A 27,986-nucleotide genomic window follows, 5' to 3' on the forward strand; every position below is an offset into this window, starting at 1 on the left:
TTCTAACAGATTGCTTGCCATTTTACTTTTTTTTTTTAACTTTGAAATTCTGTTTTCCTTTGGGCACACTCACACACCTCTAATTGCAGCCAGCAGTCAGGAGACTGAGGCTGTGTGTTCAGGGCTAACCTGGGCTATATAGTGAGTTCCAATCCAGACTGGATTGGATGTGAGACCCTATCCCTGTCTCATAAACAATCACATTGGGATTGCAGCTCCGTGCTGGAGCACACGCCTAGCATTTTGTGATGTCCTGTGCTCACTCCTTAGCACTACACACAGCTCATTTTTTAAGGTTAGTGGCTTGCAGACAGTTCCAGTAGGCCCCTCCCAGGAGCCCAGCAACAGCAACCTAGCTATAGTTTACATTGTCATCTGCCCTCATGTGAGAGCCAGGCCTGTACGAGGGCTGCCCACACCCTCGCTCTCTATCACCTATTCTCTCTCCCCCTTCTCCATTCTTTCTTTCTCTGTCCCCACCTGTCCCCACCTGTTCTTTTCTCTTCTCTCTCTCTCTCTTCCTCTCTCTGCCTTTCCCCCTTCCCCACTTTCTGTGCCTCTGCCCCCTTCCCTGCTCCACTCTCCTTCCCGTAAACTTTCTAAATAGTCCTGTGGCATGATTGCTTAGTGGGACTCCTTACCATGGGCCTGCCCAGGGGATCCCTGTTGCATTATACCACCTTATAAAACACAACAAAACTCATTTAAGTGTATGAATGTGTGTGTGCATGTATGTATACATGCATGCATACTGTCAGGCCTGCACATATATACTAGATAGGATAGTATGTATTTCATATTCTACCTGGTATGATGAATATATTACAAACTGGTGGCATGTGTTATAGGTAGCAGATTCCCTCACCCTCGTACAGGAGAGGGTTGTGTTTGTGATCCTGGTCGGCATACGACTGTCTCTGGTTAGCCCATAGAGGCCAACCAATATGGCATTCCTAGTGGTCCTTCATTATAAATACCCCTCATCCATAAGTCAAAAAAAAAAAAACAAACGAGATGCCATTCATAGGCTACTGCCAAAGTCCCAAGTACCCAACGCCCTCAACTCCAGGACACATTGCATTCTTTTGCATTAGTAACAAGTCTCAGAACAAGCTAGGACCCCACCAGCCCTGGGTCTTCTCTACTCTTGAGCTCAACAGGCCTCTCAGCCTTTTCCCAGGTTGGGGGTGTGGCATTACTGACCTCCAGCTGTTTCCACCTTCAGGTGCAGAGGAGTGGAGAGGATTTTAAACGTCCACCTGAGTCACAGTGTGAGCTGCCACACGCTGTGTAGCACTGCACAGCTGGCTGTTTCCAACACACGTGCCAATCAGACCTTCAGGACCACCACCGGGTTTACTCTCTGAGCCAGCAGCCCCGCCCCTCTCTCTCCCCAGAAAGCTGAAACTGACTTTGGGAAAACTAGTCACTGAGACAGAACTTCAAAGTTGGGGAGGGGTGGCCCTTCTGTGGCTTAGCTGACACTCGGGTCACAGTAAAGGACCACGGCTACGAGAGCTCTCATTTATTCTGTGTTGTGTACGTCATAGGCTGCTACTGTGCTGGGGCTCCTGTGTCGGGAGTAAGGGCCCCAGTCGGCGTGCTCCCGAATGGTTCTCTGTTCTTCGCTGTCAGGGAATCCATAGCTGATCAGCGTCTCATTTGAGGCCCTGGTGATGATGATCTGTGGGATCACACTTCTCTTCTTGCTCGACCTTTGCTTTGTGTCCGGTTTGTCTAGAGGGAAGAAAACATGCATCCATTTAGTGGGTGTGAGGACCATCTCCCACAGTCAAGGCAGGGCGGGGAGACGGGGAGCTGAGAGATGGCTCAGTGGTTAAGGGCACTGACTGCTCTTCCAGAGGCCCTGAGTTCAGTTCCCAGTTACCACATGGTAGCTCACAACCATCTGTAATGGGATCTGACGCCCTCTTCTGGTGTGTCTGAAGACAGCAACAGTGTACTCATATAAAATAAAATAAATAAATCTTAAAAAAAAATGTGCCTGACTCAAACACATTCCCAGCTCAGAGGATCAGGCTATGAGCACTGGATATACCCAAGCGAGGAGGAAGCAGAGACGCGACAGTTCATGAACTGCAGACGGCTTCAGGGGACAAGTGCAGGACACTGCCTCCTTCTGAGTCTTTAATACAGACAAGCTGGGATCCCACCCGTCCCGAGGCCTCTCGGTTCTTCTAGTTAACAGTTAGTTCTCACACTGCTCTGTTCCCAGATTTGGGGGCATGCCATTTACTGAGGTCCAGCTGCACATCTTCAAGAGTGAATGAGTAGAGCAGATGTTCTAAAAGATATTTTATTTCTTTATTTTATGTATATGAGCGCTCTGTCTATGCATGTACACCTGCATGCCAGAAGAGGGCATCAGATCACATTGTAGATCGCATTGTGAGCCCTAAGAATTGAGCTCTGAAAGAGCTGCTGGTGCTCTTAACCATTGAGCCACTTCAGAGAATTCATAGAGGAGATTTGAAATGTCCACCCGAGTCACAGTGTAAGCGGCCGCCTGCTGTCTAGCACTGCACAGCTGACTGTTTCCAGTGCACCCAATGCTAGTCAGAGCTTCCGGACCTTCTGACTTACTCTCTGACCCAGCCACCCGCCCTCTCCCAGCAAGCGAGAAGAAAGTGAATCTACCTCTGAAATCAGGTGTTTTGTTTTGTTTTTAATTATATGTATTAGTGAATGTGTGTGTAGGGATTCACTGATGTTAGGATGCAGACGTGGAGAATGAAAGGCCCCCTGTGGGAGGCACTTCTCCCACCATGTGGGGACTGGACACCTGATTCAGCCCCTGAGGCTTGAAAAGAAGTGTCTTTTCTCTCTGAGCCAAACACCCAATGATAACTTTTATTTTTTTGAGACAGGGTTTCTCTGTGTAGTCCTGGCTGTCCTGGAACTCACTCTGTAGTCTAGGTTGGCCTTGAGCTCAGAAATCCACCTGCCTCTGCCTACCAAGTGCTGGGATCAAAGGTGTATACCACCACCGCCCAGCCCAATGATAACATCTGCCTAGTAAACCTATGTGCCAGGAGTCTCGGAGCCCTTGAATGATAGGAAGTGCTGGACGTGGTGGCATAAGCTTTTAAGGCCATCACTCAGGAGACAGAAGCAAGTGGATCTCTATGATTCTGAAGCCAGCCTGGTCTATATGGTGAGTTCCAGACCAGCTAAGACTGCACGCTGAGGCCCTTTCTCAAAACAAGTAAAAATAAAACAAAATAAAAAGATCTAGGAAATAAAAGTACACAACTTCTCACACAGGTTCTCATGACTTATGTTTGTTTTACAGAAACAGGCACAGAGAGGTTAAACCACAGAGACAAAGCTTCGGGCAGCAGAGGGAGACACAGGCATCCAGGCCCTACAGGAGCGATGCATCACTGAGGCCTCTGATGCATCACTGGAACTTCATTGTACTTAATTTCTCACAGTCCCCTGCTGACCTCAAATTCAACGTACAGCCGAGGATGACCTTGAACTTGTGATCATCTGACTTCTCTGTGCTCTAGAGCTGGAGTTACAGGCCTGGGATGGCATGGCTTATGTGGTACCGAGGCTCCAACCCAGAGTGTCTTGGATGTTAGGCAGCCATTCTACCAACTAAGGAAATTCATCTTAACCATTGCCAAATTACCACGACCCACATCTGGCGGCAGAGAACTCTTCCCTTTTCTTTTAATCATTAAGACCAAAATTACACTTCATCATATGTAACATCAGTGTCAGGATGTCAGGTTTGCTATTTCCATTGACTATAAAGGATACGTGGCAAAATATATCAGGACAACTTAAAAGTTTATGAGTCCTTTTAATTAAAAATGATGACCAGGGAGGGTGGCGCATGCCTGTGACCCCAGCACTTGGGAGGCAGAGGCAGATGAAGATCTGTAGTTAGAAGCCAGCCTGGTTTACATAGTGAGTTACGGGGCAGAAGTGCTAGGTACAGAGATCCTGTCTCGAAAAGACAAAAAACAAAAACAAAAACCCACAAATAAAAAGCAATACATCTTGAGCCAAAGGTGGTGGCACACACCTTTTGTCCAAGCACTGAGGAAGCGAAGGCAGTCTGGTCTCTACCAGTTCAAGGCCATCTGGGTGTACTTAGAGAGTTCCAAGCCAACCAGGGGTATATCGTGAGATCCTGTCTCAGTATTGCCTAGTATAGTACACACCAAGCACACACGAAGTCCTCAGCTCTACCACACAAAACCACAGAAACAAAAATAGCTGGGGTGGCAGCACATGCCTTTAATCCCAGCACCTAGGAGGAAAGGAAAGAGATCTCTGAGGTCAAAAACACCCTTGTCTACACAGAGAGTTTCAGGCCAGTCAGGGAACCATAGGAAGACTCTGTGTCAATCAACCAACCAATCAAATTGGACGTGGAGAAGTCCAGCTAGGCCTACCTGGAGCCTTCCCCTGTTACCTATTCACGGCACTGATGGTCGGCGACCCACAGCTGGACAATGTGCACAGAATGAAAATCATTGGAATACAGGATGTTTCTAGCAAATCCCTCCCCCCAGGGCTCAGGTAACTGCTGACCAGGGCCCCTGGACATATAAGCCCCTGAGACTGTGCTGCAGAGCCTGCTGGGCCTGAGCCTGCTGGGGTCCATCCCCCAGAGAAGCAGGCACAAGCCGCATCCTTACTGCACAATCTATTTCCAGTTGATAACTGCTTGCAAATGAAAAACGACTTTTCTCCAGCCGAGTCTCGCTGGACAGGCGCCCGCTCCTAAGGCCGTGCAGTCCATGGTGAACACAAAATAAGTCAGTGGTGGCTTCTGGAGATTCTTTGTCTCAGAACGCATTGTCAGGGCTTTTTGTTTCTGTGTTACGGTTTCTAGTTTTGTGTTTTATGATTCCTGTGTGTACGGATGTGTCTGTCTGTTTCTGGAGCTTTTTCCTTGGTTCTCTTCCTCTGGTGTGTTTTGTCCTATTCTGGCTTGTTTGCTTTCATTTTATCTAATTTTATTTTTTGGATTCCTGTTTGTATCCTAATGAAAAAGAGGAAGAAGGGCTGTGAATTTGGGTGGGTGAGGAGGTGTGGAGGGGGGATCTAGGAAGGATTGGGGAAGGAGAAATCACAATCAGAATATATTGCATTAAAATATTTGGCGGTGGTGGTGCATGCCTTTAATCACAGCACTTGGGAGGCAGAGGTAGGCAGATTTCTAAGTTCTAGGCCAGTCTGGTCTACAGAGTAAGTTCCAGGACAGCCAGGGCTATGTAGATAAACCTGGCCTCGGGGAAAAAAAAAGAAAGAAAGAAAGAAAGAAAGAAAGAAAGAAAGAAAGAAAGAAAGAAAGAAAGAAAGAAAGAAAGAAAGAAAGAAAGAAAGAAAGAAAGAAAAGACAAAAAAGATTGTGTGTGTGTGTGTGTGTGTGTGTGTGTGTGTGTGTGTACTCCTAGCACTCTAGAAGCAAAGTCAGGCAGATCTCTGTGAGTTCAAGGCCAGTTTGGTCTACAGAGTGAGTTCCAGGATGCCACAGCTACACGGGGAAACCTTGTCTTGAAAAAAAAAACAAAAACACCCACAAAAATAATAAATGTTGAGCCTACACCTATCTGCAGTTTCCATCCTTTGTGTGGCCAACTCCATTTGATGTACATAGATTATTTCTAATTTTTATATATTTTGTGGCATCTGTTGCTATCCCCTCGTGTGTGTGTGTGTGTGTGTGTGTGTGTGTGTGTGTGTGTTTATACGTGTGTTTCTTTTTTCTCATTTGATATCACTAGTGCCTGACAACAAATTAGGGAGGGTTTATTCTGTCCCATAGTTTAAGAGGGGAATCAGTCCATCATGTCCAGAAGGTATGGCCAGAGAGCATGAGGCAGTCATGCAAGCAGTACCAGCACGCACATGTAGGATGAGTCTTACGTAGTTAGCCCTCTCTAGAAACTTTTTTGTTTTGTTTTCTGTTTTTGGATTTGGTTTTTTCAAGACAGGGTTTCTCTGTATAGCCCTGGCTGTCCTGGAACTCACTCGGTAGACCAAGCTGGCCTTGAACTCAGAAATCTGCCTGCCTCTGCCTCCCAGAGTGCTGGGATTACAGGCGTGCGCCACCACTGCTCGGCCTCTAGAAACTTCTTCATACTCAGGCCCAGAGTTTAGTCTCCTAGTGCCTTTCAGGTTGACAGCACCAACCATTGGACAGGTGCAGAACATCTGCATCAGAAACTGTGTGTCTTCAGAGTGGGGTAAATATCAAATTAACTGTGAGTAAAAATCAAATTAATTGGGGGAACACATGCCTATAATCTCAAAACCCCTCTCTCTCTCTCTCTCTCTCTCTCTCTCTCTCTCTCTCTCTGCCAGCCTGAGATACCGTCCTCTATGCTAGACTGCATGCTTACCATGCTTAAAGTCTCGGATTCGATCGATCTCCAGCAAATATCAATTTACGTTTCTGTCAGAAGACTATAAAGAGCATCGTGTATAGTAGCTACGGAAGCACAGACTTGAGCATCAAAGTCCAAGGTCGCCCTTCCTTAGATCATAGGAATGATCCGTAATGAGATCTGACGCCCCCTTCTGGTGTGTCTGAAGACAGCTACAGTGTACTTACAAATTACAATTAATAAATCTTTAGAAGAACATCTTATGCATTTTAGTCAAATGCTTTTGTGGGTTGTTTAGTGGCATTTTTCTTCCTTGAGATGGCCTCACTCTGGAGCCGAGGCTGGCCTGGAGCCCATCATTTTCCTCCAATGCTGGGATTATGGGGAAGAGTTAGTATGCTTGGCTCTTTTGCTTGCATGTATGTGTACCTTATGTGTGGTGTGAAGGTGGGGCCTGGTGAAGGCTAGAAGAGGGCATCTAACCCCAGCAACTAAAGTTACAGGTGATTGTAAGTTACCATGTGGGTGCTGAGATTCAAACTCAGGTCATTTGTCTGGTAAAGCAGCCAATGAGTGCTCTTAACCACTGAGCCATCTCTCCAGTCCTTACTTTCTTACTTTGATTTTTAAAAAGTTGCTGTAGTAGTTGTTTTGTTTGTTTGTTTGTTTGTTGAGTCAGGGTTTCTCTGTGTAGCCCTGGCTGTCCTGGAACTCACTCTGTAGACCACATTGGCCTCGAACTCAGAAAAATCTGCCTGCCTCTGCCTCTCAAGTGCTGGGATTACAGGCATGCACCACCACATCTGGCAGTAGTAGTTGTTGTTATTTTGTGTGTGTGTGTGTGTGTGTGTGTGGTCTCTGAATGCAGACATGTATGTGTCGAGGCACCTTTGTTCTCTCCTGCTATATTGTGGGCCCTGGGGTTCCAATTCAGGCCTACTTGAAAATGCCTTGGTGGCTGGAGAGATGGCTCAATGGTTAACAGCTCTTCTGAAGGTCCTGAGTTCAAATTCCACATGGTGGCTCACATCCATCTGTAATGGGATCTGACGCCCTCTGCTGGTGTGTCTCAAGACAGCTACAGTGTCTCATATATGTATTCATATACATAAAATAAATAAATCTTTAAAAAAAAAGTGCTTTTACCCCTTGAGCCATCTTGCTAGCTTCTAATTTTGTTTCTTCATTCAAATGGCCTTAATTTTCTTTTTTTAACGTTGGTTTGCATGTATGTGTTTGTGTACAGGTGTGGAAGTCAGAGGACAGCTTGTGACAGTTGGTCCTTTCCTTCTGCCATGTGGGCACTGGAGTATAGTTAGAGGCCTCAGGCAGGGCAGTAACTGTGGTCTAGCATGCTGAGTTATCTTGCCAACTCTAGTTTCTTCATTTTAGAGCAGTTGTTTCAACCCCATAATGCTGACACTTTTTAAAAATCATTTATTTAATTATTTTTTTTTTAAGATATGTAAGTACACTGTAGCTGTCTTCAGACACTCCAGAAGAGGGCATCAGATCTTGTTACAGATGGTTGTGAGTGAGCTGAGCCATCTCTCCAGCAGTAATTATTTTTTAATATTTATTTATTATATGTGAGTATACTGTAGCTGCCTTCAGACACTCCAGAAAAGGGAGTCAGATCTCATTATGGATGGTTGTGAGACACTATGTGGTTGCTGGGATTTGAACTTAGGACCTTCAGAAAAGCAGTCAGTGCTCTTAACTGCTGAGCCATCTCTCCAGCCCCATGCTGACCCTTTAATACAGTTCCTCATGTTGTGGTGACCTCCAGCCATCAAATTATGTTTGTTCTTACTTCATAACTGTAATTTTGCTGTTATGAATCATAATGTAAATGCCTGGCTTGTAGAATATCTGATATGTGACTCCTGAAGGGGGTCTTGACCCACAGGTTGAGAATGACTGGTTTGGCTATGCACTGGGTGTAGTGGGCCACCATCTTATTTTGTTTTTTCGAGAGAGGGTTTCTCTGTGTAGCCCTGGCTGTCCTGGAACTCACTCTGTAGACCAGGCTGGCCTAGAACTTAGAAATCCGCCTGCCTCTGCCTCCCAAGTGCTAGGCTTAAAGGCATATGCTACCACTGCCTGGCTAATGTGACACCATCTTTAATCTCAGCCCTCAGAAGGCAGAGGCAAGCAGACCTTGGAGTCTCACTCTGTAGGTGACCCTGTCAGAGGAAGTGGGCAGGGCAGGGAGTAGCGTGTGCATCACTTTTCTGTGGTATTTCTTTTCTTTTCTTCTCTTCTCTTTTCTTTGTTTTGTTAGGGTTGAAACTTAAGGGCTTTGCATGTGCTAGGAAGTATTCTACCACTGAGTTATATCCTAACCACGAGGGCTATCTATCCATCTGTCTGTCCGTCTGTCTAGTTGTGGACACAAAGTCTTAACCATGTAGTGGGCTGTCTAGAATTCATATTTCAGCCTCCTGAATGCTGGGAATACAAATGTAATGACTGACTTAGGGTTCTTCCTACATAATGCCTGAACTATTTATTTAATTTTTGAGATGGGGTCTTGCTCTGTGGCCTAGGGCCTGTTTCCATCTTCCTGTCTCAGGCACCATGCCTGCGTGTCCTCACTTTGCCTCTCTGGTGCTGGGCATGCATCTCCCAGCCTCTTGACTGCTGGGCACACATCTTACTTTTGATCCACAGTACCGCCCCCTAAACTGCAGAGCGAATGACTTCAAAGTCGGTGACTTTGATCAGTGTCCATACTTAGAGTCTCTCAGTCTTGGTGCCCCAGGAACTCAGCAGAGCTTGGCTTCTCTTCAGGCCCTGAGGCTATATTCTCATGTACAGATCAGATGAGGGTCAGGGTCTCTTTGTTTCTCAAGTACTGAAGTCCCATCTCCCCGATAGCTATGCTCAGGAGTTGTCGGGACTTTCAGATGCCTGCAACCTCTCTGCCCGTCATTCTTTGAGTGGAGTGTTTTGAATAGGTTTCTACTCTGTAGCTCTGTCTGGCTTCAAACTGAGGATATTCCTGTTTTAGCTTTGAGAATGTTGGAATTACAGGAGGGCACTACCACACCCAGCTTGCCTTAACTTTTTAGAAACATTCTAAATGGTATTTTGTTTGCCCCTGTGGCAGAGGAGCCACATAAGCCCTGCTGCAGGTGTAGAGGACAGAGGAGTTTTTGTTGTTTTCTCTTCCTTCCTCTGGAAAAAATAAAAATTCAGGGTCCAGGGACTGATCCCAGGTGGTCAGGCTTGGCACATCTACCCATGCTCCCCACCTCTGCCTGGCCTCTGAGGTTAGGTTGGTATACTTGGATAAGCTCTGTTCTGATTAGGTTAAAGTTGACTAAAACCTAGCCACAGTAAGGGCACCTCATTCTTTGAGGTAGTTCTACCCTGGGAGAGATCACACAAGGTTGTTCAACAGAGAACAGAGATTGGGAGACTGTACCACACTGTCAAACTGCCTTTAAGAAAAATAGGTACTTTTAGCCAGGCGGTGGTGGTGCACGCCTTTAATCCCAGCACTCACGAGGCAGAGGCAGACGACAGCCTGGTCTACAGAGCAAGTTTTAGGGCCTCTCAGATATGTTGCTTTTACCCTTTTTTTGAGACAATCTCATTACATGGCCTGGCCTGGTGTGATAGATACATGGGATTTGTGTAAACTTTGAAAATGTTGGAATTACAGGTGTGAGCCACCGAACTGTAAGTGAGTTTTCACTGTTTTGAGTTTCTTTTGAGTTTTATAGTGCCTATAGTTTTTGGATTTTTTTTTTTTTCTGTAGTGTGTGTGCAGTTTGTTTTGTTTGAGACAGTGTCTCTATAGTCACTGCTGACCTGGAACTCAGAGATTTCTCCTGCCTCTGCTCTATAACTACAGAGAACGCAGAGAACACAGGTGCTGCGTCTCCATACAGTGCGGCCATAGCAACCCTTCCCCCCAGACAGGGTTTCTCTGTGGAGCCCTGGCTGTCCTGGAACTCACTCTGTAGACCAGCCTGGCCTCAAACTCAGAAATCCACCTGCCTCTGCCTCCCAAGTGCTGGGATTAAAGGCATGCGCCACCACCGCCCAGCAGGCCAAAGCATTCAAGACTTGGAAAGACGCTCCTTGCAGAGAAATACAATTCAACAGCTGAACTGATGGCTCTCCTTCTACCTCCCGAGTGCTGGGGTTACAACATGCAGCCCAGGAGTGGGTCGCATGGCGCTGGTAGTGGAGCCCGAGGAGCACACACAATGACCAGCCGTGCTCACGTTCGGCCTCCACGGTTTCTTTTCTTAAGATTTCTAGCCAGGCGGTGGTAGCGCACGCCTGTAATCCTTGGGAGGCAGAGGCAGGAGGATTTCTGAGTTCGAGGCCAGCCTGGTCTACAGAGTGAGTTCCAGGACAGCCAGGGCTACACAGAGAAACCCTGTCTCCAAAAAAACCAAAAAAAAAAAAAAAAAAAAAAAAAAGATTTCTTTATGTTTTATATGTGAGTACACTGTAGCTGTCTTCAGACACACCAGAAGAGGGCATCAGATCTCATTACAGATGTTTGTGAGCCACCATGTGGTTGCTGGGATTTGAACTCTGAACTTTTGGAAGAGCAGTCCGTGCTCTTAACCGCTGAGCCATGTCACCAGCCAGCCCGTTTTCTTTAATGACACAAGTTCTCACGATGTAGCTCTGGCTGTCCTGGAACTCCTTTACACCAGGCTGGCCTCCAGCTCACCAATAATCCACTTGTCTCTTGCCTCCTGATGCTGGGATTAAGGTGTACTACCAAGCCACACCCAACGCCCACTTACATGTACTGTTAAATGTTATGTGTAGTTCTTTTGGCCAGTGCACATCTGCAGAAGCCAGAAAGGGTATGGGATCCCCTGGAACTGGAATTACAGATAGTCACAAGAGGCCATGTGGGTGCTGGGAATTGAACTCAGGGCCTCTGGAAGAGCAGCCTGTGCTCTTAACTGCTGAGCTGTCTCCCAGCTTCCCTGCCCCCACCCCCAAGCTCTTCATTCCTACTCTTGTGAAATAATCTCTGTATGGCCAAGAAGCTACATGCATATCTTTAAAGTATCAATTCTCCCAGCAGAACTTACACAGCTCTGCCCCTTTCTGCTAGTGTTTTGTATCAGTGTTATTGTACACTTAAAACACACACACACACACACACACACACACACACACACGCACTCCACTTATCCTCCGTCTTCTATATTTGGTCTGCTTTTCTTATACTGGACTAGAATAATTAAAACTATAACATTTTACAATCTTTAAACTTTTTTATTTTTTAAAATACTCATAAATTCAGACAGTTGCAAAAGCAGCAAGAAGTGCCTCCCCCCCCCCCGTACCTTTACACAACTTCCCCAGTGGTAGCATCTTACACCAACTAGTACAGAGTCAATCCAGGAAACTGACACTGGTGCAGTGAGTGCGCAGACGTGTACAGCACACAGGCCTCTTCCACCGGAGACCCCCTCCTGATTCTCCTTCTCCCCACACCCGTTCTCCCTGTTCCTTTAGCCCTAACACCTGGCAACCAAGTCTGTTCTCCACATCGTTAATTCTGTCATTTGGACATCATTCCTAAGGGAGTCACAGAATCTGAGACTGGGGGTTGCTACTCTTTACTCAGGTACTTTACTTTTGTTTTTTATTGTGCTGGAGACAGAATCCAGGGCCTTCCGTGTGCTAGGTATCTGCTCTGCCACCAAGCTCCACTGCGGTGTAGACCGCAGTCCACGAACAATTCTTCATTATTATCACCTACTCCCAAACTGACTGTGAAGATGGCCCAGCTCAAGTCTACACTTTGGTTCATTTATAAATCCCCTCTTTTTCTTGTTTGAATTTAAAGTACATGTGTGTGTCTGATTATGAATTTGTGCATGAACGCAGTGCCCACAGAGGCCACACACACTTGATGGTATCTGATCTCTTGGAACTGAAATTAAAGGTGGTTGTGAGCTACCCAACGTGGGCGCTCAGAGCTGAACGCAGGTCTTCTGGAAGAGCAGCGTAAGCCCCTAACCACTGAGACATCTCTCCAACTCCTTCTGTGTCTATGTGCTGAAGGAACTGGGTCATGTGGGGCAAAGATCTTTCAATACTGTAGAATAGGCTGGTTGTAAATCTGTGGTGTCCTAATCTCTTTGTGGAATTTTCAATGTAAAAATATCTTAAGCATATAGATACAGTATGTATAGAATAACATACCGTATCTACAAGCTGCCATGATACCATTTTTAAAAACCAAAACCAAAACAGGGCCTTAGTATGTAGGTCAAGCTATTTGAAATGCATGACCCTCTGGCCTTGGCCTCCTGAGTTCTGGGATTACAGGAGTGCTCTGGAAGTGGTAGGCTAATATCCTCCCTCTGCCACCATCACCCCTGGATCTGAATATCACCACCGTGTAACGTCTGACTGCGAGCACTTGCAGCTTAGGGTAACTGGCTTTTCATTGTTACAGGTCAGGGTCTCAGGACAGGCTTGCCTGGGCCGTTTTCACTTGGGGTCCCAAGGTAGGTGCAGCTGGATTATTTGTAGGCTGTGTCCTCTTTAGACTTACTGGGCTGAAAGTGCTGTTGATAGCAACAGGCTGTGAAGCCCCAAAGGCCACAGCTGACAATCACCTCATGTTCACTCAAAGGTCCAGCCCAGGATTACCAACCATATGCAACCCAGAGCCTCAGAGGTGGGCAACCATGGGTCAGCTTGTGTTTCGTGTGTGTGTGTGTGTTTGTGTGTGTGTGTGTGTACCATGTGCATATCGGGTGCTCACAGATGTCAGAAAGCGGCACTGGTTCCCCTGGAACCAGAGTTATAAATGGCTGTGAACCACCAAATGGATTCTGGGAACTGAACTCAGGCCCTCTGTAAGAGTGGCAAGCGATCTTAACTGCTGAGTCAACTCTCCAGGATATCATGTAGCTGAACACTGATGCTGAACACTCCATGTAATGACAGCTTCTGAACTCATGCTCCTCCTGCCCCAAGTGTGAAGATTCCAGGCATGTGCTACCATGCCTGCGGGGTGGGGTGTTAGTGAAGGAACCCAGAGACCCACACCTTTGTGCTTCTTGTACGGTAGACACTCTCCCTAGGACTTTGAAAACACAGGGTCTCATGATGTTGCCCAAGTTGGGCTCACATCATGCTCCTGCCTCAGGCTTCTGAGTGGCTGGCACTATAACTCCATGTCCAACCTGCTCAGTTTTAGAATAATTTCCAAATGGACCTGGGGAGCTACAGCAAATGGACTGTGAGTTCAAGGCCTGCACTGGAAGGCCGTCATAACAATGTGGACATTCGCACTCACTTCCTGACATCATGCTCTTAGGCACTTCCAGGGTCGCATGTGTCAGTCCTTTGTTCCTGTGACTGTTGAGCCTTATCATCTTCTCTTGACAGCAGACTCACTGGTTTCTCTTCTTGTCCACCTGCTTTTCCTCCAGGTGTGACGCTGTGTGACAGGTGTCACTAGTGGCCTTCCTTAGACCTGGGTAGTTCTCTCCTGCAAGGGCCTTGTCTATCCTGACGCCTCATGACTCTTCAAGACACGTCACAAACTTGCAGAGCTGCACCCATCTTAGAGAGGCTGGGCAGGTGACGCCTACCTCAGAAAGATGTCCTTGCCAATAGCAAGCAAGGCCCCACATGTCCTAAGGGTCAGCATGGTCTTGTGTGCCTGAAACGCCGCAGCCTTCCAGACTCCTTGACACTGTGAAGGAAGGCATTCCTGAGGCTGAAGATGGCAGACTGGAGCACAGAGTTCTTGATGCCGGTGCCATGCTGGGCAGGAAGCATCTCTGGGGTCGCTGCCTCTGACCCTTCTTTGGTGAGACATCAAACCACAAGGTGACAGAATCTTGTTTAGTGGGCTTTTCTGTCATCAGCTAAAAGCATCCTGAGTGACAAGTGTCACATCACAAACCTCCCTAGGTCTTCAGCCTCTGCGTAGCTTTCTAGCCTCAAATGAGGGGCCCCTAAGCTTCAAGGCCAGACCTCTTTCCCAATCCCAGCACCTGGATTTCAAACTGCCTGCTGCTGGGCCGCACCTCAAGTCCCACAGGTGCCTCAGCCTCCTCCTCATCTGAGAGGAGGGTCTACTCTCTACCTCCAATCCTTCCCAACTGTCTTCCCCTACTGTGCCTCTGGGATGCACCTCTGGGATGCACCTCTGGGATGCCCCTCTGGGATGTCCCTCTGGGATGCGCCTCTGGGATGCGCCTCTGGGATGCGCCTCTGGGATGCGCCTCTGGGATGCGCCTCTGAGATGCGCCTCTGAGATGCACCTCTGAGATGCACCTCTGGGATGCGCCTTTGGGATGCCCCTCTGGGATGCCCCTCTGGGATGCACCTCTGGGATGCACCTCTGGGATGCCCCTCTGGGATGCACCTCTGGGATGCGCCTTTGGGATGCCCCTCTGGGATGCCCCTCTGGGATGCCCCTCTGGGATGCACCTCTGGGATGCACCTCTGGGATGCACCTCTGGGATGCGCCTTTGGGATGCCCCTCTGGGATGCCCCTCTGGGATGCACCTCTGGGATGCACCTCTGAGATGCACCTCTGAGATGCACCTCTGGGATGCGCCTTTGGGATGCCCCTCTGGGATGCCCCTCTGGGATGCACCTCTGGGATGCACCTCTGGGATGCCCCTCTGGGATGCACCTCTGGGATGCGCCTTTGGGATGCCCCTCTGGGATGCCCCTCTGGGATGCCCCTCTGGGATGCACCTCTGGGATGCACCTCTGGGATGCACCGGATTGCGAGCTTGGGGGAGTCCCTCCTAGGGCCCTGCTTCTTCTCATACACCTCCAGGGGAGGTGTGCCGTCTGAAAGACAAAGCATGCAGCTCCCAAAGCCTCCCTTGTTGTAAACCCGCAACAGATCTGCTTCCGACAGTGGGTGCCACGGCGCCCGGAGGCTCTGTGCATGGCCCTCCTTCGTCTGGCCGCCAACAATTCACACCAAAGGCGTGGCCAGAGGTGTCCCACGCGGGACTTTCTCCCTGAGAAGCCCTCCACCCCACCCCCGTGGCCAGGCTGAGGGAGGCCGGACCCTCCCGGGGCCACCCTGCGACCCTCTCGGGGCGGGGGACACTGTGGGGATCCCTCGAGATTCTTCTTGTTTCTCCTTCGGGAGCAGGGTGTCCACGTACAGATGCCCGCGCCGCGGCTCCCTCGGCGGACCCCAGACTCCCGACTGCTTCCCGTCCAGGACCGTTATCCTCAGCCACGGACGGCACCCAGCCCTGCGCCTCGACCTGGCCGCTGTCCTCGGGTCTCCTACCTTCAGACGACGACGAAGGCCTCGAGTGCTTGGATGTCCCTGTCCCGAACAGCAGGCTCTCGGCAGGCTGAGAGTCCTTGTCAGACTGCTTGGCCTCCTTCTCCATTACTTTGTCCTTAGACTTTGTAACTAAAGTGGTAGGGCTCTTCTTTTCCTCCTCAACTGAAACACACGGACAAGCCGTTAGACCTACAGCCCAGGGCGCCTGCGCGGAGGGCGCGCCTCGCCGCCAGGCGGCGCCCTTTACCTTTCTTCTCTCTGGGTTTGCTTCTCGACTGGCCCATAGGTGACCCCGCCGCCCCACCGGGCGGCCTCGGGGCCCCAGTAACCCGACCGACTCACAAAACCCACACTCCGCTCTGGGAGCTCATTACCATGGCAACCGCGTGCCGCGCGAGACCCGCCTGAGCCCCGCCCGAGCCCCGCCCGAGCCCCGGGGCCGTCCTCTCGCGAGAGCAGGCCGCCCGACCGGAAACAGCGGCGACCCCGGAAGTCCTCGCGGAGACAGCTGGTCCGTAAGAGCTCGTCCCCTGCGCCGCCCCGAGGGGTGTGCTGCCCGACTGGCCATGGACGGTAAGGGGCCGCCATCCACTTCGGGTTCGGAGCGGGATTCTGCCCACATCTCGTCTCAGCCCCATAACCCAGCCGGACCCGCCCCGGGCGTCAGCCCCAGACTATGCCCGGGCCTGGAACCTGTCTCCACCCAGTATTCGGACGGGGACCCGCCCCTTGCTTCAGCTAGAGACCCCCACCAGGCCCGGACCCGGTGCCTGAACCTTTACAGCCTAGCTGAAGCCCTCTCCTGGGCCTCGATCCCACAACCCAACAGAACGTAGCTCCCGATTCTTTCTCCAGACCCGGGCCAGCTCTTAACCCCTGGGCCGTGTTCCTTACCCAGATCTCCCCAGGGCTGCCTGCACCCCACACCCGGGATCCAAACCCTGAATCTTGTCCAAATGACCCCTCCTCCCCCGATCCAGGCCCTTCTGTTAGCCATCTCCACCCCCTGTTTTGTTTCTGCCTTGGGAACCCTGGAGTGTGGTCAGAAGGCACCAGAAAAGCACCCAGAGAAATAGTAATCCAGATACAAAGGAGTTCAGGCTCAAAGCAGTTGCTTGTGGGTTCTCGCCTAGTAGCTCCTTGAGATAGGAGTTACACGGTAACCTTGGGTTAACAGGTTGGGAGGCTACCACCTGTCATAAGATGAGTCACTTCCACCTGCCGTGGCTCCGAGCTCTAGACTCCCAAAGTACTCATCTTAGGTTTTATGGACTAGTGTGATAGAGTTTTTGTTTGTATGAGACAGTGTCACTGCGTAGCCTTGGCTGGCCTGGAACGTAACTATATACACCAAGCTGCCCCTGAACCCAGAGATCTGCCTGCTTCTGCCTCCTCACTGCTGGGATTAAAGGTCTCTGCCACCGCCTAGGGCTGGAATGGAGGTTTTGTTTTGTTCTTCAACCACCTCATCGTCATGGAAGAAATACATAAGAATTCTATACTGTGTCCCTGGGGAAGAAGGTGGAGCACCCCGGCATCACAGGAATAAAGAACTTTTCTGACATTACAGTTCGTTCTGCCCTTGTGATGGAACTTTTCTTAAGCTCACATCAGTGTTCTCCCGATTTTCAGAGTCCAGTCCCCCTAAAATCTAGATGAAAGTATAGGTTTAAAAAAAGGGGACGATTTGGCCAATGTCCTAAAGCTAGTGAGATGGCTGGGCCACACCTGGGTGACACTGTTCCTCCAGTCTCTATGTCATGGTCAGCCTGCACTGAGTGGTGGGAGATGCTCAGATGTGATGGCAGCCCAGCAGGCCTCTGCCGGGCCTGGCCTGCATCTGCAGACCCTCAGTGCCCCCAGTCTGGACTGCTAGGGTAAGACTCTTCAGGAATCAAGTATGAGAGCACTCTGCAGATTTAGAAACGGAGCCAGTTACCTGGTATGGTGGCTCCAACTGTAATGCCAGCCCTCGGGAGGTAGAGACAGAAGGGTCAGGAGGTCAAATTGTCCCCAGCCTTGGCTACTTAGTGAATCTGAGTGGAAATCCTGTCTCAAAACATCAAAAATAAGTAAGAAATTGAATTTGCCCATCCCAGGTTTGTGAATGAATAGCTAGTTTGCTTAGTTCCATTTTTTGGCTCAGTACAGGTGGGGACAGTGTGTGCTGGAGCCTGGTGCTGTGGCTTAAAAATGCCATCTGTCACGGAGTAGCCTCTTCAGTGACCTCAGGCTTACCTTCACACCAATTATATCTATTTGCCTTTGGATTTTTTTTTTTTTTTTTTTTCCGAGACAGGGTTTCTCTGTATAGTCCTGGCTGTCCTGGAGCTCACTCAGTAGACCAGGCTGGCCTCAAACTCTGAAATCCGCTTGCCTCTGCCTCCCAGAGTGCTGGGATTACAGGAGCGTGCCACCACCGCCCGGCATCTATTTGCCTTTGGGAAGATAAAGGTTATGCAAAACAACCACCAATACTAACAATTACATTTGGTACTAAAGACAAAGAATGCCGTGTGTCTTGTAAAGTTGAATAAATTGTAAGCCACCTTCTCCACTCTGACCATGGCCAAGAGCTGCCCACGTCACCCTGTCTGTTCTTAGAGTAGTCCTTTGAGATTGGCTTCTGCCACCCCGTGTCGCTGACAGGTCAGTGAGGGTCCCTGTTGGTTTGGAGGCCTGAGTCTGACATGGCTCTGTCTTCTGACTGCACTGTGGGCCTATCCTTCTGGTGTGAGTCAGCCCCTAGCACCTGCAAGGATCCCACAGAGTCCACTGGCTTGTCAGATGTGCCGCTTGTTACAGTTTCTTAACGTTCTTTAATCTGTGTCCTCTGTCTTTGCAGATACCCTGTTCCAGTTGAAGGTTTGTACAAAATCCCCTTCCCCAGTCCTGTCCTGGGAAACAGCCAATAACAAGGAGAGTCACAGTGGCACTTGGAACCCAGAGTCTTGGGGAAGTTACTGTAATTGAGTGGCAGCTGCACAACGCTCAGACTGCTGACGAAACACAGGGCCATTCTTCATTTTTGGCTAAGTAGAAGCAGATCACAGACTTGTCTATGAGGACTGAGTGTATTTAAGAAACAACTGGGCGATGCACACATGCCTTGATGTTTTACTAAGTGTTTGAAACAACACACTGAACTTTAGGAACTTGAAGGAGAGTTTTATGTGCAACTGAAAGTGCTTCCTCCTGGGAAGTGTCTGCCTGCCTGCTAACCATGGCAAGCATCTGCCCTCACGCGTGACAGTTAGCTTTCTCTGGCGTCTCCCTCCCTGGCTCTGAGGGTCGTGCAGGAGTGAGGTAGCAAGCAACTGATGGCTCTGGTGTCACACTGGGACACCAGGTGGTGGCCCGAGGGCCGATGCCCTAAAGAAGGGCACTGTGAGCCTTGCTTGCTGGTGGCCAGGGTCTAGTCTCCAGCCCTTGAGTTTCATTGCCAGAGGGGTCCTGGGTATGTTGACATTTCCTCTTCGAGGCAAAGCAGGGAAGCTGTATATGCAGAATTCTCCACAGAGAGTTCCAGGGGTTTATGTCCCTGCCTGAGGAACCTGAAGGAGGTTCTGGGTGCATCCGTGAATCGGAAGTCCCTCACAAGCAGGGCCAGGGTTGGTGAGAGTTAATTGTCTTGTGGGCCTTCCACTCTGGGGGAAGGACATGGGTTAGGGTGTTACTAGAGACGATGGACATTTTAGGAAGCCAGTTGCAGCCTCCCTGAGCACACGGCCTAGGAACCAGGCAGGGCTCTGGGCATTCATCCCCGGGGCTGTTCAGTTTCTGACAGCTCACAGTGTCTGTCTGGATGTGGGCGGCCAGGCTTTGTCCCTTCATGCAGGGTTGGGCCAAGGACAGGCAGAGAGCAGGTCCAGGGCTAAAGGGCGCATCTCAGGATGGTGTGGTTTCTACTTAGTTCACAGCAAAGCAGCTGGAGAAACTGGCCAAGAAGGCAGAGAAGGACTCCAAGGCTGAGCAGGCCAAAGTGAAGAAGGTGTGTAACTTCTCTGGTCCCGTTCCTTTTCCCCCATTCCTGTATTTTATATTGTTTCATTATTGAGATTGACTACTGTAGTCGAGGTTGATCTGGAACTCACAGTGTAGCCCAGGCTAACCCCAAACTTGACATATCCTGCTTCAGCTTCACCTGTGGTAAAACCGTGGGTGGGAGCCGCCATGCCCGGCTTTGTCTCCCTCTGTGCTGCTCTAATGTCCTCTCTCTGCACGCGACTCTTCCAACGTTGTGATTTAATCTCACTGATTTCAGAGTGTTGATGTGTTTGCTTTCGTACTTGAGAAGCAAGGGAGGAGTAACGGTCCTCCTCCATCCTCCCTGCCCATGCCCACAGTGATGTCCAGAGCAGCACAGGTGCATGGCCTCCACGCTCCTCCTTCCTCCCTTCCAACATCCTGAATTGGCGAGGCCTGGCCTCCTAGCTGTCCTTGCTCCAGTGCCATCAACTGGCTTTCTTTCCTTCAGGGCTGCAGCCTAGGCTATCATGATCAGGCGGGTTGGGAACTTACTGAGCTTTTGTAGGAAGGCGTCCTAAGGGTGCACAGAGCAGACCTGCCAGTGCTCTCCAGCTCTTCACTGTTGTTCGGGGCTCAGTAGCTCCAGGCCTGTGCTGATGGTGGCGCACTGCTCAGGCCTCTCGGGTGAAGCGCTCTGCACCTTTCCCACTGTGGCGCCTTTGGCCTTTGTCACCTTCCTGCTGTGCAGGTGTGGCTCTGGAGGAACAGCAGACTAGACCCCCATCGGCTGACCTGTGGCACCCATGTCTCCAGACTGTGCCATTGCACTTTGACAAAGCTCACCCATTCCTGAGGGTTATCCTGGGGTACACTGGAGAGGCGTGCAGGCTGCCCACAGTGCTCACCATGAGTATTTCCCTGTGAACTGTAGGCTCTGCAGCAGAAAAATGTGGAGTGTGCCCGTGTGTATGCTGAAAATGCCATCCGCAAGAAGAATGAAGGGGTAAACTGGCTCCGGATGGCATCCCGCGTGGACGCAGTGGCCTCCAAGGTGCAGACAGCTGTGACCATGAAGGGGGTAAGTGCTAGACCACAGGGCCGTGTGGCCAGGGCTTGCTGTAGGGTTTAGTGTCAGAACTGGTGCGTTTCCAGAGGGAAGCCGGACCAGCAGAGAACCTGGGCGGGCGGCAGGCAGCACTGGACACAGGAAGGCCTGAGGACAGCCTGGACCTCTTAGTGTCATTCCACAAGAGGCCGGAGTGAGACGGAGCTCTTAGTTCCACAGCAGAGCTTCCCTTCGAAGTGGAGAGGCCCCAGGACTGTCATCTGTTGTGCTCTAGTAGCTGAGCCGAGGCCCTGGTCCTCATCAGGAAGTCCCGATAGCCTGCCCTGGTCTGCAGCCCTCCGTCACCTGGTACTCTGCTTCTATCCCTAATCCTCTTTTGCCCCAGGTGACCAAGAACATGGCACAAGTGACCAAAGCGCTGGACAAGGCCCTGAGTGCCATGGACCTTCAGAAGGTGTCTGCTGTGATGGACAGGTTTGAACAGCAGGTGCAGAACCTGGACGTGCACACATCGGTAGGTGGCCATGGTGCTGCGGCTGGACAGTGTGCCAGGGTGGCTGGACGGAGCTGGACACAGGATGCCAGCCCTTCCTGGGGAGGCCCACAGGATAGGGGTTTACACACAGGTTCAATAAGCTTCGTGAACTGGGTGGCCTTGGAGGTAGGACTCGCAGATATGGGGCAGGAAGGGCCGAGGGAGCCAGCAAAGGCTTCCTGGAGACCCTGTGAAGAGAGAGTGGGGATCACAGTGGAGTTGGGGAGATGGCTCAGTGGGGAAAGTGCTTCCTGTGCAGGCCTGAGGGCACAAGTGCAAGCCCTCAGCACCCACAGAAAAGCCGGGTACATGGTAGCCTTAGTGCTGGGGGCCAAAACAGGAGAGTCCCAGGGCTTAGCTGGCAGCTGGCTGAGGTGTAAGCACTGGCCTAGTGACAGGCTTGTAGATCGCAGTGTCCAGAGGACACTCAGTCTTCACGTCTGGACTTCACACGAGCACGTATATGTGCCACACATGTCCACAGCAGACACAAAACAATTGCAGTGCGCTTTGTGGTGCCTTGGAGGGTTTGTGGCCATACTGCCCAGAGGGAATGTCTCCTCAGGTAATGGAGGATTCTGTGAGCTCTGCCACTACGCTGACCACACCTCAGGAGCAGGTCGACAGCCTTATTGTTCAGATTGCTGAGGAAAACGGCCTGGAGGTCCTAGACCAACTCAGCCAGCTTCCAGAGGGGGCCTCTGCTGTGGGCGAAAGCTCTGTGCGCAGCCAGGAGGACCAGCTGTCTCGGAGGTAGGGGCCGGCTGGGTGGGGCCGTGGCGCTTGCTCTAGTCCTGTCGTGACCCCGAGGACTTGCTAGGCTGGAGTGCAACCTTGCAAAGACCCATCCCACTTGATGGACTGTTGGGAAGGGCAGAGGGAAGCCCCTGTGTCAGGCTGCCCAGCTCCCCTTACCTAGAATACTGCAGTTCACGCCTGTAGCTCACCATAGAAGGAGAGCGCTTCGTAAGAACGTCACAGTACGTGGCTGCTTCTGGCATCTTTCCACCCGTTACTCCAGGACAACTTTGAAATCCTGAGTCTAAGTGGGTGGGTCCTCACTTCTGGGTTCAGGTCTAGCTCTGCACCCAGTATGGCAAGTGCCCTCTGCTCGCTGCCTTTCTTACCAGAGTCTTTTGTGTTGGTTTCCAGGTTGGCTGCCCTGAGGAATTAGCACGTCCTCGGCAGGTGCTGCCTCCTTTGCCGTGGTTTCTGGAGGCTTCTGCCCGACGGCGCTCCAATCTCTCCAACCCTTCATCGCTGCCTTGGCTCTTCTCCAGCCTGTCAGGCTGGCGCCTCAGAACCGAGCCTTAGGTTGGGCGGCAGGTTTCTGTCCTGGTATTGAATTTGCACAAGTGTGTGGTGACTTCAGTGAGTGTGGGCCACAGCTGGAGGACCAAGCTTTCTGTTGGCCTCTGCCTGTGTGGAGTTGACAGGGTTTGGCCTGCAGATGTGTGTGGTCTTCAGCCCAGTGCTTTGGGGCCTTCAGATTTCAGCGACTACACACCTGCTGTGCTGTGGCCACTGAGGGTCAGAGCCATTCCTCCTTTGCCAGGCAACTCTTGGAAGCCTCTCCCCCTTCCTCTGCAGACAGGAAATCCCATTGTGTGACAGCCCCTAGGTTCCTGTGGACTTTGTGTACCAAGGTGTCCAGTGCCACCAACACTGACCTTTACAGGTGGTGGTTCTCCTCCATCTTCCCAGAGCTGTCTGCTGACTGAGTCTACGAGGGCTTTCTGTCCCTCAGCTCCCTTTCCCAGCCCGCAGGAACAGGACCACCGTCCAGTTTCAAGTCCAGGTCCTTCCTAAGAGATTCTTACGCCGTACTCTGCAGCTGCCTCTGGAAGAACTTTGGGCCGCCGGGGCTGAGCCGCCTGCTTGATGGCGGCAGCCTGTGTCAGCCTCCCGGACCATCTTAGAGCTGCTCCTCTGGGATGACTGCTCTCCTGTCCTTTTAGACAAAGGCTGCTGCTTTCTGCCTTTTCCAAGGGAGAGCGGGGTGGCCAGCAAAGGGAGCCCGAGTCCGTCACTTTTGGCCGCAGGCAGCAGGCTCTTGTATCCTTCCGCAGTGAGGAAGCTGGCAGCAGGCAGGTAGTACGGCTCACTGGGCAGCTGGAGACTGTGGGCAGGCTGCTGATTTATTTTCTGTCTCCTGAAGTTTACTCATGTTCTAAAAACTCGTGGTGATTTTGTTCTTTTGCCAAAGTAGAGAGCACAGCGGATGGGGTGTGTTTGTCCCAGCCTCTATGTAGGCTGAGCTGAGGCTACCTGTGTTCGGGTTCTTAAAAGTTGATGTTATAGGCCAGAGCTGGAATTGCTGTCCTGGATGTGGGGAACAAGGTACAATCTACTCATGGCCCCCGCAAGGCTTCCTGAATCAACTTCTATGTTAGGTGTTGAGTAGCTGCAGTCTCAGGGGAAAGCCTGTGCAATCCCTGGGACCTGGAGGGTGCAGGATTTGTGGAACAGTAGTAGGGATGGGGGAGCCGGACTGGGCTCATCAAAGTGGGTGTGTCTGCCTTTACTGTGCTGTCTAGGTAAATAAAGGGATCGGTGGAGAACATCTCAGACTCTGCTCTGGTGTCCTGGGCAGGGCTGTGAATTGTGGACTGCACCCCATGTCGCTGATCAGTGCCTCACCTCAGGATGAAGTCGGGGATAGAGGGGGGTTGTGTCCCTGGAGGCCTGGTTTCTGGGGGAAAGGGAAGGCATGGGTGGATGATTCTCAGACTGCACACATGGTGGGATCAGAGTCAGGCTCATGATTTCTTATAAAATTTAAAGTATTGATGCAAACATGTTTTCCAATTTAAGATGCTTCCTTTGGCTTCTGAGCCCTTGAACCTACTCTCTTTGGTCTCAGCACATCCTGCTCCCAGCTTCCCCCCGCACTGCGGGGACAGGGTTTCTCTTGGCTGCTCTGCCTTTGGACCTGGTCATCCCTGATTCATTTGAGGGGAACAGTGCTGAGACAATAGGCTGTGTGTGTGTGTGTGTGTGTGTGTGTGTGAGAGAGAGAGAGAGAGAGAGACAGAGACAGAGACAGAGAGAGACAGAGGGAGGAGAGAGAGAGGGAGGAGAGACTCCTTTGGCAAAGTGCTTACTGTATAAACATGAAGATGTGAGTTTGAATCCCAAGAACTCATTAAAAAGCCAAGCCTGAAGTAACCCTGGAGTTAGCCAGAAACAGGCAGATCCTTGTAGTTCACAGGCCAGTAGGCTACTTCAAGTCTGAATCTGAGAGGTCCAGATTCAGTTGAGACCTTATTTCAAAAGGTAGAGAGGTGGCTCAGGTTCAGAGCACTGACTGCTCTTCCAGAGGTCCTGAGTTCAATTCCTGCCACCACTTGGTGGCTCATAGCCATCTGTAACTGTAGTCCCATGGGATCTGATGCCCTCTTCTGGTGTACATGCAGGAAAAAACCCCACCTGTATACATTAAATACATAAGTTTAAAAGATCTAAAAATTGAAATCATGAAATGATTGAGAAACACAGCTGTTAATCCCTGAGCTATAAATGCACACACATCCACATCAGAGAAACTGCCTGCCTGTCACACCTCACTCTTCCAAAAAAGGTAACTAGCTCACCAAATGCATGACTGCCCTCTGATGATATTAGGACCATATATTAGCACTGTAAGGGTCAGCCTAGCCACCATCTTCCTTCCTTGTACCTTTTTTGTTACCGTTTTTGAGACAGGGTTTCTTGGTGTAGCTCTGGCTATCCTGGAATTCACCCTGAAGACCAGGCTGGCCTCAAACTCAACAGAGATCCACCTGACTGCCTCCTGGGTGCTGGGATTAAAAGTGTGCTCATATACATAAAACAAATACATCTTAAAAGTATGCACCACCACTGCCAGCTTAAAAGTATTTTTTGAAACAGGGTCTCTGTATGTAGTTCTGGCTGTCCTGGACCTTACTATAGTGAGTTGAACTTGAAATCCTAGAGATCTGATCTGCCTACTGGTATCACAGACCCAACTATTTGAAACTTTTTTCTTTCTTTTTACTTCTTTTTTGTTTTTCTTTTTCTTTCTTTTTTTAGACAAGGCCTTGCTAAATAGTCATGCTGATTTAGGAAGCAGAGTTATCTGACTGGCCACAAACTTGCTCCCTGATGCTGGGATACAGGACTGCAGGAATGAGCCACCATTTTCTGCTGCTTTATTTTTATTTTTTATTTTTTTTTATAAAGAGATCTCAGGGTGGAGAGAGGTGGCTCAGCAGTTAAGAGCAGTAGCTGCTCCTCCAGAAGATCTGGGTTCAATTTCCAGCATCATATAACCATCTGTGACTCCACTCTGCCGACCTTTGTGGGCTCTAGGCACACATGGTTCACAGACATACAGAGGCAAAATACCCATACACAAAAACTAGTCCTCAAAGAATTTCAGAATGAGGAGATGTCACCATGTAGTCCTCCTCCCACTTTGGTCTCTGTCTTAGTCGCTAAGGGGTTCAGGTTATATGTGGGTGCCACGTGCATCTTGTTTATTTACTGTCTTCCAATGTAAAAACTAGCTTTCACCTCTACCTCTCCTGTTTATCTGCTACACTGGAGGTTGGACTCCTCTGCTTTGCTTTGTACTGGGGTTTGGGGTAGTTTAGCTCAGTGGTAGAGCACACTTGCCTAGCAAGTTCAAGGCCTCCGGGGAGTGGTCAGGGACAAACTTACTATATCCAGTTAACAGATTCTGTGTATATGTGTGTGTGTGTGTTTATAATGCTCAAGGTAGCTGTGTAGTTCTGGTAGGTCCATTCGCATTGTGGGCAACTCTTCCCACACACTTGATCTCTTTGGCCTGAAATAGCCTAACCTTCCAGGAAGGTCGGCCTCACTTAGAGCCTTGCCTCAGAAGCCTTCCAGTGGCCTCCCCTGCGGCCCTCAGAGCTCAAAGGGCTGCCTGATTCATCTGTGCTAGACAGAAATCCAGATTGTCTCCCTATTCGCCAAGATTAGAACCTGCATCTGTGTGGGGTGCGTTCTAGCGTCTCCCCTATCTGTGTGAAACCTTTCGCAGAATCCTTGCTCTGGTCCCCTGGTGAGGCCTGGATGTTTTCAGAAGGAAAGGTAGGATGTGAAGATGGTCGGTGGGTAGGTAAAAGCTTGTTACTAACCATGCTGACCTGAATTGACACAGCCTGAGATAGGAGGAGAGAACCAAGTCTCAAATGTTGTCCTCTGTGATTGTACCCAAGATTACACACACACACACACGTACATATGCACAGTTTTTGTTTTGCAATCTGGTCTCTCTATATAGCCCTAGCTGTCTGACCTCAACTCACAGAGATCTGCCTGCCTCCACCTCCCGAGTGCTGGAATAAAATGTGTGCCCCACCATGGCCAGCCCCACCATTTTAAAATAAAAAGAAAGATGGTGACCCAACTTAGGACAAAGGGGATACGTGAACAGAGCTTCATCAAGTACCACGGACTCTTCAGACAAGACGTGTTATCTCAGTGGGTGCTATCGTGATTTTACCAAGTTATCAGGAATCCAAGGTCATCCTTGGCTGCATAGCAAGTTGGGGGCCACCCTTAGTTACATGAAACCCTGACTCAACAACAACAAAAAATTATGTTAGGCAACTGGAAATCTTGAGACAGGGTCTTGCTATGAAGCCCAGGCTGGCTGTGAATTCAAAGTCCTCCCAATCTGGCATCAAGACAAGGCCTTGCTATATAGCCTGAGCTGATGTCAGTCTCAGGGTTCTCACCTCAGCCCCTGAGAACTAGGGGCTTAGGGTTGTTTTAGGGCTTCTGCCTCTTTACTTCCCAGTTGGCAAAATGGGGTGTAGTACCCTGGAAACACACCAGAGGGACCTTTCCCACTGCCTTGGCCAGACAATGGGCACAGAAACCTTTCCTGAGCGTTTTTCCCTTATAAATCCATACTAAACAGTCAGAGGGTGTTCCTATTTACCCCAGACTAAGAAGGATACTTAGTGGACTGTGTTGTGACAGACACAGGATAGGACTGAGCCTTGTTCTGTGCTAATACCCACAGACCTGGGGGTACGCAGGCCCCTGTCCTTTGATTCCTTGGTTGCCTGGGACTCTCCAAGCCAGCCTGGGACTGGCATCAGGTGGCAGCATGCTCGCCTAGCACACGTGTGGCCCGCCCCATGGGAGTGGTCAGACCATGGGAGTGGTCAACCCCATGGGTGTGGTCAGCCCCATGGGAGTGGTCAACCCCATGGGTGTGGTCAGCCCCTTGGGAGTGTGTGCTAGGTTTGGCCCTCAGCACCAGTTAAACCAAGGGAGGCAGTCTATACCTGTAATGGCAGCATTTGGAGGTTAGGGCAGGAAGATCAGAAGATGAAGATCATCTGTGGTCACATAGTGAATTGGAGGATCACCTGGGGTACATCAGAGCCTGTGTCAAAAAATTAAAGCCAGGTAGGGATGTCCCTGTGGTCAGCCCCATGGATGTGGTCAGCCCCATGGGAGTGGTCAGCCCCATGGGTGTGGCCAGCCCCATGGGAGTGGCCAGCCCCATGGGAGTGGTCAGCCCATGGGAATGGTCAACCCCATGGGTGTGGTCAGCCCCATGGGAGTGGTCAACCCCATGGGTGTGGTCAGCCCCATGGGAGTGGTCAGCCCTACAGGCTATGGCTATCCTCTAGCCACTTTTCTTTCAGGGAAGGCAGATCTGAAAGGGACATATATACTCTGCACCCTTTGTGGGGTACCTAGGGGCAGGCTCTCAACAAAGGAATGCTTTCCCATGTCCATGAGGAGTAACTCAGAGGCATGAAC

At 50.3% G+C, this 27,986-nt stretch overlaps 2 protein-coding genes across 3 annotated transcripts; one reads left to right on the forward strand and one right to left on the reverse strand.

Annotated features, from left to right (window-relative positions):
* Positions 1-1,523: 1,523 nt before the first annotated feature.
* Spata33 (spermatogenesis associated 33) lies at positions 1,524-16,042 on the reverse strand. Of its 2 annotated transcripts, XM_052166362.1 has the most exons (3): positions 15,893-16,034; positions 15,646-15,807; positions 1,524-1,737 (listed from the first exon to the last, which is right to left on the reverse strand). In XM_052166362.1, the coding sequence occupies exons 1-3, from the start codon at positions 15,927-15,929 to the stop codon at positions 1,526-1,528; spliced, it is 411 nt and encodes a 136-aa protein (XP_052022322.1). In that variant the 5' UTR covers positions 15,930-16,034; the 3' UTR covers positions 1,524-1,525. The 2 variants fall into 2 exon arrangements, with proteins under 2 accessions (XP_052022322.1, XP_052022321.1); XM_052166361.1 differs by lacking the exon at positions 1,524-1,737 and having other exon boundaries at positions 14,906-15,807; positions 15,893-16,042.
* A 21-nt stretch (positions 16,043-16,063) lies between these two features.
* Chmp1a (charged multivesicular body protein 1A) lies at positions 16,064-23,778 on the forward strand. The gene is made up of 7 exons (XM_052166364.1): positions 16,064-16,218; positions 18,491-18,510; positions 19,559-19,636; positions 20,546-20,692; positions 21,066-21,194; positions 21,781-21,968; positions 22,368-23,778. The coding sequence occupies exons 1-7, from the start codon at positions 16,212-16,214 to the stop codon at positions 22,387-22,389; spliced, it is 591 nt and encodes a 196-aa protein (XP_052022324.1). The 5' UTR covers positions 16,064-16,211; the 3' UTR covers positions 22,390-23,778.
* The last annotated feature ends 4,208 nt before the right edge of the window (positions 23,779-27,986 follow it).

This window comes from Apodemus sylvaticus, chromosome 21 (assembly GCF_947179515.1).
Source record: "Apodemus sylvaticus chromosome 21, mApoSyl1.1, whole genome shotgun sequence".
Lineage (NCBI taxonomy): Eukaryota > Metazoa > Chordata > Mammalia > Rodentia > Muridae > Apodemus > Apodemus sylvaticus.

Bases quoted from the DNA above. Each gene is read 5' to 3' on its own strand.
- Spata33 (XM_052166361.1), bottom strand. From the start codon at position 15,929: ATGGGCCAGTCGAGAAGCAAACCCAGAGAGAAGAAAG. The intron at 15,808-15,892 runs GTAAAGGGCGCC...CGTGTGTTTCAG, and splicing joins CAAACCCAGAGAGAAGAAAG to TTGAGGAGGAAAAGAAGAGC.
- Chmp1a (XM_052166364.1), top strand. The intron at 18,511-19,558 runs GTTTGTACAAAA...GTTTCTACTTAG, and splicing joins ATACCCTGTTCCAGTTGAAG to TTCACAGCAAAGCAGCTGGA. The intron at 21,195-21,780 runs GTAGGTGGCCAT...ATGTCTCCTCAG, and splicing joins ACCTGGACGTGCACACATCG to GTAATGGAGGATTCTGTGAG.